This window comes from Schistosoma haematobium, chromosome ZW (assembly GCF_000699445.3).
Source record: "Schistosoma haematobium chromosome ZW, whole genome shotgun sequence".
Lineage (NCBI taxonomy): Eukaryota > Metazoa > Platyhelminthes > Trematoda > Strigeidida > Schistosomatidae > Schistosoma > Schistosoma haematobium.
Genome location: NC_067195.1, coordinates 56,700,891 through 56,716,892, shown reverse-complemented (window position 1 = coordinate 56,716,892; position 16,002 = coordinate 56,700,891). Strand labels below are relative to the sequence as shown.

General features: G+C 30.3%; 1 protein-coding gene across 1 annotated transcript in view; it reads right to left on the bottom strand.

Moving 5' to 3' along the window:
- Positions 1-526: 526 nt before the first annotated feature.
- Positions 527-16,002, bottom strand: part of NTN1_1 (Netrin-1) — a gene marked incomplete at its 5' end in the record, with an annotated part of 61,401 nt that continues 45,925 nt past the window's right edge. The window contains 3 exons of the mRNA XM_012943939.3: positions 527-2,168; positions 13,515-13,589; positions 14,461-14,499. Of these exons, the coding sequence (XP_012799393.2) occupies positions 1,558-2,168; positions 13,515-13,589; positions 14,461-14,499 (725 nt within the window). The 3' untranslated portion in view covers positions 527-1,557. The remainder of the gene's footprint in view (positions 2,169-13,514; positions 13,590-14,460; positions 14,500-16,002) is intronic.

Here is a 16,002-nt window from a genome sequence, read left to right as displayed (position 1 = left end):
GTATGTTTTTGAGTTAGAGAATGTTTTGTTCATTTTTTCTCCTTAACTTATTGTTCATGTACATTAAGACAAATAAACATATATGTATATGTTTTCATCTTAAATTTAAATTATCATAAGGCTGACAATATAATTTTAATAGTTGAATTTATAAGTCATTTAAAGCTAGACCACCATGGAAAACCTGGAAGAACTGGACGACAGATTCGTCCTAGTATGAGACTCCTCAGCAAAGCACATCCAGAATCCCGCCTGGCGAGATTTGAATCCAGGACCTATCAGTCTCGCGTGCAAGCTCTTAACCACTACACTACTGAATCGATATCCAATGTTGTTAATGTCTAAATTCGACCAATCTCTCTTCCAGTGCTTCCAGGTTTTCCATGGTAGTCTAGCTTCAAATGATTTATGAAATCAACTATTAAAATTACTATAATATTTACAAGATCTCCTCTCTGAATATAATTTTAGTTAAAAAAAACATTCTCGAATGATCAAAAACAATAACAAAACAACCGTAAAAGATATTTATAATAAATTTATTGTTTACAAGAAAGTGGTAAACAGATTATATAATAGTATGTCACTTATTAGTTAATATTGTAAAATGCATTGGAGATCTAAATGAAAAGCATCTCAAATAAGTGTCTACCATTTTATTTACTGCACCAACAGAAATATATATATATATATAGTTAATACTATTACTATTATTATTGTTATTATTATTATTAAGAGAATATCCAAATGCAACACTATTGTTTATTTTATGCAAACTTACTCATATAACAATGAATACAACTTAATAAAATAGAAACAATAATGAAACGTTATGTAATAAATAGATAAAATGATTTTTGTGTAGTAAACTTGAAATACAATAATAATAATAATAATAATATTTTCTACATTGTTTCTTAAAGTTAACTTTAAAGATAACTCTTTCATTAAACTTAATGTAGTTTTATACTCATCAGTTGAAAATCAATAAAAAAAAAGAAAAAAATCGATCATATTTGATTGAATGAAATTTTATCAATAAACGTTTTTCTTCTTTCTTGATTTTCTTCAGTTTTTGTTTTCTTTTATTCTCTTGAAATACTTATGATATTTCATGATATAAATAATCCATTTCTAATGAATTAATTATTTAATTCAGATTATTAACTATTTTAATTAACTAATTCATACTTTATACACATTATGAATAGATCTTAATTAATTGTTGTGCATTTATATTGTAGATTATTATAATAAGGATTATGTAATGTCATATAATTAAGGCGAATCCTCATCACCATCATCATCATCATCTAGCTTTTCTATTAATTTTGATTTACATTAAGATCAAATCTATTCAAAGAGTTCATTTGTCAATGTATCTATATTGATGCAATAGAATAAATGTAAAATAAGTGTAATATATTGTTATACACAAAATTTCATGCAATAGATATTATTAATTATTTTTTTTTTAAATTTACACAGAAATAAAAGAACATGTTTTATACAAAATTTATAATTGAAATGAATAACTGTAATGTAAATTGTTTTTTTTTATGACACTTTATAATCACGTCTATATTTAGAATAAGGTCGTAAAGATAAAGAATATGATGGTTTTTGATGAATAGATGAAGGAATTTGAGCATTAATTGATGAATGCCATTCACGATGAATTGTTGGTATTTCAAGTGTTTGTTTAGGACGAAATACACTAAGAAGTTTTGTTGGTTCACGAAATTTTTCACATGCTCCACGATTTTCTCTTCTACGAAATCGTATTAATCTACGTTTCCAACTTGTACGCCATGGTAAAATTGCAGTTTTTGTTGAAAATAATAATTCATTTCTTATTTTATTTGTGAAACTTTCAAAATCTGTTACTATCAGATATGAAACACCTAATTCAATATATGGACATTTACATTTTAATTCATTTAGACGAACCCATACAGGAACTAATTCATTTGATTTTCTTTTCATCTCTTCTTCATGTTCATCTTGATTATATTGTTCAAATTCAATAAAAGATTTAGATGCAGGCCAGTAAATACTTGAACTTCCTTTAAAAAATTCTTTATTAATTCTCCAAATTTGTGTAATATGCATTTCAAAACGAGCCATATTTCCATGAAGTTCACGTGATTTGAATGAAGCTTCAAAAACTATAGTTAAAATGGATAACGAACGAAAATAAGTTTATTTGGAAAATACTATAGGGTGACAATAAATCATGATATCAACGCTGTAAAATTACATATAATGATAAAAGAAATTTAAGCATATAACTATCAAGTACCATCACTTACTAACTCAAATAAGTTGGTATAATTTAATTGATAATGAGATGGAAGAAATGTAACTTTATTGACTGTATTTTATCTTTCATTTTCAACTTTAATTCGTTATCTTTTTTTAAGAAAGTAAATCATGAACATAATATCACAGTGAAACGTTTAGTCTATGAACGACAGTTTTTGTCTTCTTTTTGATACTTCATTAAATAGTCAATAGCATGTTTTTGTTTCGAAATCTATTGTATAGTAATTTCAGGTTCGATGTCATGAGAAAGTATATATATTCAAACATTTGAGTCAATTTTAAAAATCATTTCTAAAATTTATTAATCGTTCCTTTTATCATACCATATACCAACGCAGTAAATATCTCTTATTTTCATTTAGATAGATTAGCATTGCATGATGTCACTTGAATTATAAACATTCTTATTTGTTTTCAGTATGAAGCACAATTATATCTAAGAAGAACTGAAACATTGGATTACTTAAGTATCATTACCAATGTCTGACTTAATAACTTTAAAAAAACTTAGTGTTAGATAGATTGTTTGTAATAGGATTAATGAAATATAGGTCAATATGAAAACATCTAGATGAACAGTTAACAAAGGCACTAATTGATCATATGAGTAGATGAAACACTTAGTTATTATTTCTATAATTGTTGTAGAATTTGAAGGTATTTCAATTGAGTTTAGGCTAACTACTTAGGGATATTTGTAAAAACCTATACTTCATTCATTCTAAACTATTGAACTTGTTGGTAACCTGTCGGTAACCACCATATGAAAAGTGATCGCCAAGCTTAGAAAGTAATTCAATCATCAAGACAATTCTTGTTTTAACTTTTAATTTTAATAGGTTTATCAGTCACAAAACAGATGTCATAACTTTTAGAGTGTAATTCCTAAACATATTGAAATAAAATAGAACTTGTTTTTTAAAAACTTCCTTAATGTTCTATTTAGTTATAATGACCGTACTGGATCTACGCTACTTCGTGGTAACTTAAAAACGATGTCAAGTATCTCACTGTTATTAAGTTAGTACTTAATACGAAATAAATATGTAAAGGGTTAAAACAAGGCTATATGAGAAAGGTTAATTAAGACAAGGAGTATGATTTTATGTCTTAGGAAATGTAGGCACTGTTTGCAGACTAATTTAATACACAGTGTAAGGAACTAAATTTGAGTGACTTCTAGTTCTGGCCAAGTGAGGAATTGGGAACTAAAGATAGATAACATTATGCATATAGTAAATCAATATAAATAATTCTCGATAGACTACCATTCAATCCTTTAGTTCCTAATAAAACAATCTCTTTTCGGAAATCCCTAAACTTTTTTTCTTTTTTAGGTAAGTCTGTGAGGTATGTTTAATACTCCTTGACAATTTCACAATGATCAATTTATTATGTAAATGAAATTTGCACTACAGACTGATCACAACAAGAAAGCCTCTGATAAACCATCAGGTTATTCATAGATTTATATTCCCAATAGTTATGCAGATAATATTTGTTCAGAATAAAAATCACCATCAAACTGTAATCAGCATTTTCTTTTTAGACAAACTAGATAATATTTTGACATTGATGTATGTTTTATTTGGTAAAAATGGTCGGTATTTTATCACTAAGACATTCAAACATTGATTCATATAGTAAAATGATAGATTATTTCAGTTATTTATTTAAATACTTTAATATACTGGAAATAAAAGAGATTTGTTATTTCAAAATACATATGTATATCACTGGTTGAAATTATGAGTCAATTGAAACTGGACCACCATGGAAAACCTGGAAGCACTGGATGGCCGTTTCATCCTAGTATGGAGTCCTAGTGAGAAGCCATTACCAGTGGAGTTCAACCAGGTCTGTTGTGAGATATCAACTCACTGAAGACAATGGTGGACGGTGGCGCAACTTCGTGGATTGGTTGAAGTTAGACATTAACACCGTTGGATGCCGGTTCAGCGGTCTAGTTGGTTAAGCGCCTGGCGCGAGACTGATAGGTCCTGGGTTCAAATCTCACGGGGTGCCGGATCGTGGATGCGCACTGCTGAGGAGTTCCACAATAGGACGAAACGGCCGTCCAGTTCTTCCAGGTTTTCCATGGTGGTCTAGCTTCAATTGACTAATGATTTCAACCAGTGAAATTTCTAAATTCTCCACAAAACCCCTTCACATATGTATATGTTAAGATATATGGCGTATACATACTATGTTAGGTCATATGAGAATACTTACCCAATTTTTAGGTGAATTGAAAAAAAATGATTGAACCCTTTCATCATTTTATAAAGTTTACAATCATAGCTTTCAGAATATAACTGTTATCTGGTCCCTGAAGTAATAATTCTATTTTTTAACCGCTAACCATAAAAACTAGTCTTTACATATTCTTCATAACTAAAAACGTCATTGAAAACAGAGTGTCCTAATAACATAAGAACATAGTTTTCACATGAAAGTTTTCTAAGTGTTAATTAAATGTAGAAACTTAAAGGCAATTACAACTTAATTTCGCTTATTTGTAAAATCTCAGCAAAAGAATGTGAAGTAAATCCAACATTTCGCCTAGCAATCTGGTTCAAGCTTTTTCAAGGAATACAAATACATTCTTCCTATTTAATGACTCACATTAACTCGGCGCCCAAATATTGTGAAACTATTCGTTCAAATTTAGACGAAAGTTCTTATTCTGCTAGAATCTTTTCATTAGAAAAAATATGACATATGAATCAGTTTACTTTTCTAATACCTAAATAATGTGATAATCCTATTGATCATCAAGTATGAAGTGAAATCATTTCAAGAAGCAAAATGAACTGATTCATATAATAAATTTCATACAACGTTAATCTTCTTTTACGATTCTAAACTGCATTCACATATTAGTGTAACATTATATTATGTGGACCTGCTACCTTGGAAAAATGATTTGTCACAAACTGATTAATTGCAAATTTGTCTAGGACTTCGGTTATTTTGTTAACAAGTTACTTGCCTTTAATAAATTTACATTTTTCTTAAAGGCTAATCAAAAATGAAGAGAATGAAAAGCATAACCTATGTAGTTATATGTATATAACAGTTATCCCCTCTCAGTTTCTTAGTGTTCTTTTTTCTAAAAGTACTCAGTATCTACCTTAGAAAAAATGCTTCATTAAAATAAGATTTTGAATCAATACTAAACAATTCTCAAACACGAAGTCAAGTAGTCTGTAACATACGAAACCATATTTGCTAAACAAACAAGTATTGGTTGATGACACAAAAAAAGTATAAAGGCATTATAGTGTAAGCAACTGAATCAGTAAAAAATATATGTAGGATAGAAGTTGAATGTAGGAAGTTTTCTGGCTGGGAATTCAATATACCTAAAAAATATGCTTACCAGAATATCTATACCAGATATTTATGCTGAGAACAACGCTTGTTCAAGAAACAGTTTTATGGGTAAGTAGCAGAAATCTAGTTTTTTTGAAAATTATGATCAGATAGTTAAAATGTTTTATCGTTATCCTAAAAGTTAGCAAATGTGAATGGATTTTAACAAGTCATTTTAGCTATAAAATAAACATTCAGTACTTAAGGGAAGTGATTAACTAATTAAAATAACAATTGTATGGTGACTTGTACAAATTTCTCATTAATTTAACTTATTTATAAATTGAGTGTAAACATTTTGATAATTTTTAAAAACAACACACTGCATATTGTAATTTTTTGTGATTGTGTAAAACTACACGGGTAAAAAAGATCAGGTCAGTAACAATCTACTATGGTAGAGAAAAAACCAGCTTTCAAATGAGGAAATTCAGAAGCGATGCTGGCAGTGGATAGAACACACACATTGCGGAAATCATGAAACCATATCACGAAACAATCCTCAACTTGGAAGCATGCAGGCAAAAGCAAAAGAGGAAGATCAAAGAACACATTGTACCGGAGTTGAAAGTAAATATGAAAAGAATGAATAGCAATTGGAAACAACTTGAAAAGAGATTCCAGGACGGAGCTGGTTGGATAAACCTGGTCGGCGGCCTATGTAACAGACGCAAGTAGTTAAGTGACTATCAAAGTTTTTACGGCAGGTGATAAGAAGATTTGAACAAAGCATTGTGTTTGCAAAGAGTGAATAATCTAAAATTTCATTTGCATGTTCTTCCATACGTTCATCACATAGTCGAGTTTTTATAAATATGAGCTCTATTAAGAATTTAACTTCTTCCTTTTATCGCATGTTTTTCCAGGTGATTAGTAGTAAATAGTTGTAAAAGTCATTATTATTTAACTGTCGCAGTGTTATCTTACAACCTTAAACATGTCTGATTTCAGATTAAGTCCTCTCCATTAAAGAGAAAGAATGTGTTTGTAAAAACTCAGCGAAATAATTTGAAGTAAATCCAACATTTCGCCTAGCAGTCTGGTCCAAGCTTTTTCAAGGAAATATAATCAAACATCAAAATTATCGAATGTAGATAAGTACATGTTTCTTCTTGAAAAAGCTTGGATCAGATTGCCAAGCGAAATGTCGAATTTACTTCAAATTCTTTCGCTGAGTTTTTACAAATACATTCTTCCTCTTTATTGTCTCACATTAACTCGGCGCCCAAATATTGTGAAACTGTTCATTCAAATTTAGACGAAATTTTTTATTTATCTCCAATTTCGTTTATTAATTCATGCAAAACTTCCCAGGGAACCTTTATGTTTTCTAGAAAGTAAAGCGACTATCAACAATGTTAAGTAAATTAATCTGAATTTCGTTCATTGATCTAAATTCTTCATATGAATAGATTCAGTAATTTACCAATATACTTTCTCAAAACTTTTTCAATCATTCTGAATATAACCAATCACATAATTTCTACTCATTCTATTTTTGATTGAAAGCATATAAACAAAAAACAATCAACTCATAGTATCTAACCATACTTGAAATTCTGCAGTAACTCATACTGTTTCAAAGACAGTCATCACTGACTTTAATTAGGTAAAGAAACAATGTATTTTCAAAAGTCCATATAATTAAGAACGACGGCGGAATCAAACCGCAGATTTTCAGGTTTTTCAATGAGCTGTAAACGATATTCTTCCTTTTGGCAAAAGTAAGGTTCTATGGAATCAGTCGTTTGATGGGTCAGTTGCATACTTACAATAATCGGTGGTTATCGTGCTAAACTGTGGATCAGGTAAAGTTTTTATTGATTTCTACCGGATTCTGAATCATTGATTGAATAGTGTAGAGTTAGTCATACAAAGCAAAGGTCTTATCTGTGTATTGAGTATTTATTTAGAAAATTATAAACTTAGACAAAGCGGCCATTCACCAATCGTTGCTTTACAGTGCTTATCAATTTATTATCAGTTTGTGATGAAAACGATCTTTAAGTCAAACACGAGTTTCGAATAAATGAGTTAAATCAGTTCTTTTGCCTAGTTTGCGTTTGATGTTAACTTACACTGGAAAAACATCAGAGATTATGCAAAGATAAATAAAAAATTAATGATGACAAGTGAATTTTAGTGCTTTTTCTATAGATTGTTAAAACAGCGGAATATTAAATTGTTAATTTAATACATATATTACATCCGTTTTCCTTACAACTGATCTCTGCTTAATATATTTCGTCGTTTCCGTAACAAGTATGAACTACATTAAGTTTTAAGCAAAGCACATTCGAGAAACTCCCCTAATATTAATTTCTGTTATTTAATCTGGAATCACTAACTTACTAATCAGCAATGTGGAGATAATAACCATTTATAATTTGTTCTAGTATTTCTTCAGTCTTTCCAGAAAAACCTGATAAAAGCCTAACTTCAGCTTAGCACCTAAGCACACGGTTATTTCAGATGTTATGAATTGTTCATAGACTAGTTATAATGTCCAATTGTTCAATTTTTTGAAGATGAAGATTTTGGTTTCTTGACGAAATAAAAAAATACTTTCCTAAACAAATTTATCACAGATCCATATACTGGGTAAAACTTTCACTATATTTCTTTCTTTAAGCACAAAAACATCTTCAGAAAACATTTGGAAAATCTACCATAATCATTTTATAAGAATGATACAATTTTCTGTGAGTCAGTCAGCTACAGCGTATGACTAGGCATATAGTTGCCACACCTCATTAGCACAACAAGATGAACACCAATTTCATAGACGTAGTTACTTCAATGATTGTAATGTATAAAAGAAAGGTTGTGTATAAGGATATAGTACAGGAAGAAAGAACTAGTTGGTAGAAAGAAAGGCATAAAGTAATTCTAATCCCACAGTTTAAGAGAAGAAATATAGTGTATACATCGATGCCATTGTGATCGATTCTGGGCCATGTCACAGGCTCCAATCATTGGTTACAACAGTCACGAGGACCCCAATCAAGTAGTCTGCATCTACCAACATGGCTCAGACTAGAAATTATTGACTTCAATGTCTGATACCACGTTTTAGTTTGGCCGCTCCTAACTTTCTTTCAACCATCTTCAACACTATCCAGCATTGTGCGTCATAGTAATCAGTATTCAAGCAAACGTATCATACAATAGCAACTCATTTATCAACACTTTTCACTTTCACACTAAATCAATTAATCTGAATAAATACATTCAATTATAAATGAATATTGAGATCAACAATATAATATTTACCACTCATTCACACAAACCAAGTGCACTACTAACATACATTTAAAAAATGGTATAAAAACAGGTAAAAAAAATTTTTCTGTTTCGGCAAATTATTTTACAGTAAATACGCAAACATACCAAAAATAGAAACCTTAAGAAAATTTTTTGTAGCGAGACTATAATTTATGAACGAACCAATCAAGTATAAGATAACAGGTCTTGGATTTTCACATGAAATTCACTCATCCATTTGGTTAAATAGAGTTTTGGCATTATAGCTGATATCAGTTCGTGATGAAAACTCTAAATATAATTCCTAACCTTAACCATCATCTGCAAATCATAATTCTAATTCGTCACACAGATTTATAACCCTCATTTGATCCTATTTATTAGGTGGATACTCTTAAGGTTAATCTAGTGTCATTCAAAGGTCATTTATAAATTATAGTCTCACCATTTTTGTTTTAAAACATGTAAATTCAGTTCAATTTCTGTATAGAGATATAAATTATCATTGATATTTACCATAGAAATATATAGTAGACAAACTAGGATTTTTTTTCGGTCTATAATAGAAAGGTATATTTAGTAGAAGAAAACTACACTTAAAATGCTTATATCATAAAAAAACTATTATTCCTTATTTGTATTATTATTATTATTATTATTATTGGATAGTAACAACTAACTGGTGGTCATATTTTAACCATTTCGAAATGTTATATATTTGATGTCAGTTAGCTTTTTAGGGCATCCCCCTTCCATTTAGAGAGATAATAAAAAATAATAACATGATTCATAAAAATGAAATTTATCTTTGTTCATATAGGTGTAATAATTATTTTACTTAAATATTTTGACAGAATACAGATACCAACAAAATAAGTTAGTTATATTAATGTAAAGAATTTACCATTAGATAATGGATATGTTTTTCTTTATTGTACTTGTCTATATGCACTATGCTAGGTATACATTAAAACGACAGAAAAGCATTGACCAATTTCTCTTTTCATTATATGACAAATTTTCAACAACTGGTTTATTTTTCTGATATATATATATATATATATATATATATATATACCAGTTCTCACTAATTTATGTCTCTTTTATACTTTTCCTTTTTTGTTAGAATGAACCAAACAAAATAAACTGCTATTTATAAAAACCAATACCCAAATGGATACTATTGTATGCACAATTTTGGTCAATATGTACAATAACGGTTATAGTATATATTTTTTCTCTCTAAAAACTCAACAAATATTGAAAATTTGCTGTTATTCTTACTTTCTTTATATACAAATGTAATATGAAGGTATTATTACCAATAAATTCAGCATTGGGTAGATTGTTATAAATAAAAATAATATATCAGATGGGTTTTGTGGAGGTCTGTTGTGAGATAGTAACTCACTGAAGACAATGTGTCGCTCAATTTCGTGGATTAGTTGAAGTTAGACATTAACACCGTTGGATGCCAGCTGAGTGGTCTAGTGGTTAAGTGCTCGAGTGCGAAACCAGTAGGTCCTGGGTTCGAATCTCGCAGAGGGTGAGGTCGTGGATGCGCACTGTTGATTAGTCCCACAATAGGACGAAACGGCCGTCCAGTTCTTCCAGGTTTCCCATGGTGGTCTAGCTTCAACTGACTCATGATCTTAACCATTGAAAAATAATATATATTTGTAATAACCGACTGAGTGGAAAAATTAAATTTTCTAATGTTTCTTGACTCAGTGTAAGCCACTTCTTTAGAGAATAAATAACCAAATCAAAATGAATTCAAGTTTAAATAGTACAATGGAACAATATGTAGTATGAATTATCATTAATAACAGACGAATAAAGATTGTTTTTATTGTTGTTTCAAAGAAGATTTTGAGATGGTGGAACGCCAACGTACAATTTGTCAAAAGAAATTTTACGAATACTGAAACATTTAGTAGATTCAGCCACTCACTCCATCAAATCCCCCACACAATTCTTGGACCAAATTAAGGAAATTCAAATCAACAACGACGAACTCATGATATCCTTCGACGTAACAACACTATTCACCTCAATTGGACCAAGGTTAGCAAAAGAAACTATATACCTGCTGCTCAACAACGACACAAATCTCAATAAATACACGAAGCTTCAAATTCAAAGTCTACTGGAACTCATCGATTTATGCCTAACAACATATTTTCAATTCAACAACAAAATCCACAAACAAACGAAAGGGACACCAATGGAATCACCAATATCAGGACTGATCGCAGAGGCAGTGATGCAAAGACTAGAAGCCGCGATACTGCCAGTGGTCGAACCAAAAATTTGGATTCGCTATGTAGACAACACCTTCGTCATCGTCAAAAAGAATGAACTAGAAAACACTTACAAACTGATCAACAACGTCTTCTATGACATTAAGTTCACCATGGAACAGGAGTCAAACAACATACTAGCATTCTTGGATATATTGATCACTAGAACCAACACAGGAAAACTGGAAACTCAAGTATATAGGAAACTGACCCATACAGATCAAATTCTCAACTACAATAGCAACAACCCAAGAGCTCACAAAATCAACTGCGTACACAATTTGTTCAAAAGGGCGAGGACACACTGCAGCACACTGGCAGCACGAAGAAATGAAGAGAAATACCTGAAGAATGTATTTCAGAAGAACGGCTACCCAATCAACTTCAAAAAATACCAACCGCACGCAGCATTAGAACTCAAGTCAAGCACAAAAATCAACAAAAGGATCACCCTACCATATATACAAGTAATATCAGAAACCGCAACGAGACTGATAAAAATTTTCGGAATAGGTGTGGCACACAAACCGACAAAATCACTACAATCAATCCTATGCAAACCAAAGGATGAAATAACAAAGGAAAACAAATCAAACATCATCTACAAAATAAATTGTGCCAACTGCGAAAAACACTACATTGGACAAAGCGGACGTCCCCTTCACCTTCGCCTACATGAACATCAATTAATTGTGAAACGGCATGATATCTCCCCACTTATATCAATACACGTGGACAACTTCGGACACTCGATTGGAAAAATGTGGAAATCTTAGACAGAGGAAACTCCAAAAACACCAGAGAATTTTTAGAAGCCTGACACTCAGGTCAATCAGCAATCAACAAACATATTGAAATCAATCCAATTTACCAACCAGTCAAAAAAATCATGCACAAATCTAGGAACAAAAACCAAAACAAAGAAGTAAACAATGACAAATTTAAGGTCAATAAGAACCAATCAACATCGAGGTGCACAGATTAAGCTGTGAAACACATATGGAGAAATTCGAACACTTCACTTCTATCTGAAGTTTGTGCTGATGATGTCATTCAGAAGAAAGATGAAAGCTCCACGACCAAACCACTCAGCTCAGAGAATAAAACTCCACCAAATTCAGAGAAGATTATATGTTTCGTTTTATAGGTTAATATAAACTAATAGAAGTTAAGTTTCACATCTAATATATATTAGATGATTAAAATCAAAATGAAGCGCCTTAATTTCTGATAAAAATCTATGCGTTCGATTGTAAATGAATGTCATAATTTAAGAATGGTTATATAAACACTTACCTTTTAGGAAACTGAATGAGATAAATATACTTATTATGCACTTTCGAACATTATAAGAATGATTGATATAAATGAGTTATTTCTGAAAGTTAGTCTTTTTAATTTTTGTTAGAGGGGTCCAAAAAACTCTTCCAATAAAGGCTCTGAAAACACTAGAAAACATCTTATCCAAGCAGCATTCAATGGAAGTTTTGCCAAAAAATAATCTAGAGAGTGAAAAGTCACAGGTCGCGTTTCTGACCGGATGATTATCTATACTGCTACTATGCTTAGTGGCGTTCCAGAATTTTCCAGAAACACAAGGCCATTCAAAATAGTATAAATACCCTAGATCTTCTGTACATAAAGAGACTTTTGGAGTAGACCGTTTCTTCCATATTTCGGGCTTGTTCTCTTATGTTCAAGTTGCTATGTAGATTTAGTCTGAGGGTTACTTGAAAAGATTAGCAACCGAATCTAACATTTAATTAAAAGACTTATCAATTTTGATAAAAACGCATTGCATAGTTGTACAAAAAATAATTTATTCCATCTAACAACCAATTCGAGGCTTCATTATATTTCATCCCAAAATGTAATCTAGATCATTTTTATGGAGTACATTTACGTTCACCTACCATATAAACAAACATTTATGAATTAAATTCATGTATCTGATCAATAATTGAATGTTTAAAATATTATTCATTAACTAAGGTATGAATATTGTAATCAAAATCTTGGAAATAATTACTGTCTAAAAGTAAATGGACTTTAATTTTCTGGGTTTTTTTTAGTGCTTGTAATACTAATGACAAATGAACATGTAAGTTGGACCAAATTGTCTACAAAAGTACTTAGTATTTTAGTATTCTCATAGTCTATTTCGATCAAAGTGGTTCCAATTTGAAATTTACATGAATATCTATTTATATTACATAAGAATAATCTTTGAAAAAAATGATTGTCTACCTGCATCTTTACGACAGAATTTTTTCAGTTTAATTCTTTCTTTATTTGTACTACATGGTGGACAGTTTATATCACCTGCAAGAAAAAAGGTAATAATAAAAGTAATTAAAATTGAATCAGTAACTTCGGTGAGACTATAATTTATGAACGACCTTTGAATAACACTAGATTAACCTTAAGAGTATCCACCTAATAAATAAGATCAAATGAGGGTTATAAATCTGTGTGACGAATTAGAATTATGATTTGCAGATGATGGTTAAGGTTAGGAATTATATTTAGAGTTTTCATCACGAACTGATATCAGCTATAATGCCAAAACTCTATTTAACCAAATGGATGAGTGAATTTCATGTGAAAATCCAAGACCTGTTATCTTATACTTGATTGGTTCGTTCATAAATTATAGTCTCGCCGTAACTTCATTTCCGATAAAAAAAAGGAAAGTATTAGTCTACTTCATTCATTAGTGAAGTAATTTAGCCATTGATGAGGATATCTTAACTAAGGAAAAGAAATAGCTCGAATTTCTTAATTGATTTCTGTATGAAGAAATAGTAAATGAAGTTGAATAAAAATAGGTAGAAGTTAAAGCAACCAGTCTTTGTCAAGCTTCCCTCAGTAAGGTTAATAACTAAGGAACTGTTGATAAAGCCGTTTCACATAAACTTGATCTGCAAACTGGTTCATTTCATAGTTTAGGACTAATAGGGTATAATTATATCATAATTGTAAACGAACTTGTTAACCAATAATATCTTTGAATAAATGAACTATAATATTTGTTAGCTGATATTGTTACCAAAAATCTGTAGTATACTTAGCTTTCAGTTCACGAGGAAAAATGAAGATGGCTTATTACTTTTCTATAGTAAACAAAAATCTGAATATATTTGGAAAATTTGACGATACTAAAATTGTTTAATCATAACACAAATCGACCTACCTGGTGTATGAGCCAAAGCTACTGCTCGAGATGTGAAATCTAAGAAAAAGAGAAAAATATAAAAGCGATAATAATTCATCAGTACGATTGATTAGTTTCAATGAAGTATTTACTAATACAAAAAAGGTATCAAATGTAAAGCAAATGGAAATTACCATGAGTATCTGAATGGTCAATTTATAACAATAATTACATATTGAAAGATTAACTATTTTTGACTAAGTGAAAAGACATTTTTTTCATTATAAAAATAGTTGTAAAACAATGAGTAATAGAAACAAGTTCATTAGCCTACGGTAAATAGAATCTCTGAAAATTCTGAAACCTTAAAATCAAAGCAATGACAGTATTTGTTGAAAATTCTCCGTAAGTCGATGATAATCTGGAAACAGCTATTCAATGATCATTTTCGTCCTATTTCGGACTATTCAGCTGGATGTACATGCACTCCCGAGTTGATGTTCACTCTGGGACTCAAACCCAGTACCGTTCACTTCAAACACCATCGCGTTATCAACTTAGCCACTGAGTCCTGATAGCCAGCTGTTTGTACAATGGGGTGAAGTTTAAACTCATTTGATGTTGTTTACTTTAATCGATATTTAGGACTACAGCTGATCACTATTTTGTTGGCATGTGACTGAAGGCAATATTGAGGCAATCCGTACAGGATGCACATATGCTAATAAGAGACTGATCAATTGTAGTCCTAATTAACGATGGAAACATACAAGCAAACAAAAACAAGTGAATTTATTCAATGATCAGTATAATATTAATGGTTGGTATTCATTAGTAAATACTTGATGATTATTTCTATGACATAGAAATTCATACAGTTCAGTAACTATAGAGTTACATCTTTTCGGATAATGAAAGGAATTTATTTACATTTCAGGGTATAGATAAAAAACAGATAAAAACACTATCGAATCATCAAGTGTTAACAATTAGTTCAACTGAAACTAACTAAATCATAACATAAAAATGACATTTTCAATGACATTAAGACTTTCAATGTTTTTTTGCGCATTAAACTTATCTAAAATTCTATTGAACCTTAAAACCTTAAATCTTGAACAATTTCTAAATGTTACACATAACATCAGAATTTAGATTGAGAGCAAAATAAAACTTTGAGTTACATGTGAAATTATGTCAATGACTTTTAATTCAAATATATAATATATAAAAGATTGGGTTAAAAAACTATTAAACATAATATCAGAAAGGGCTTTTTGTGGATATTATAGTAATTTAATAGTTGAGATCGTGAGTCATTTGAGGCTAGATCGCTACAGAAAACCTGGAAGTACTGGACAGCCGTTTCGTTCTAGTATGGAACACTTCATCAGTGCGCATCCACGATCCCGCTCAGCGGGATTCATACTACTGCGGTGGATACCCTTTAATTTCGATGAAATATTTGGTTTCGTAGTTATCATTATAACTTAAAAAACAGAACCAGAATCAAACAGTCATTTTCGTTTTTATATAGCGACTGCTTCAGTTTAACAATTAAATTATACAATTTATTTGGCA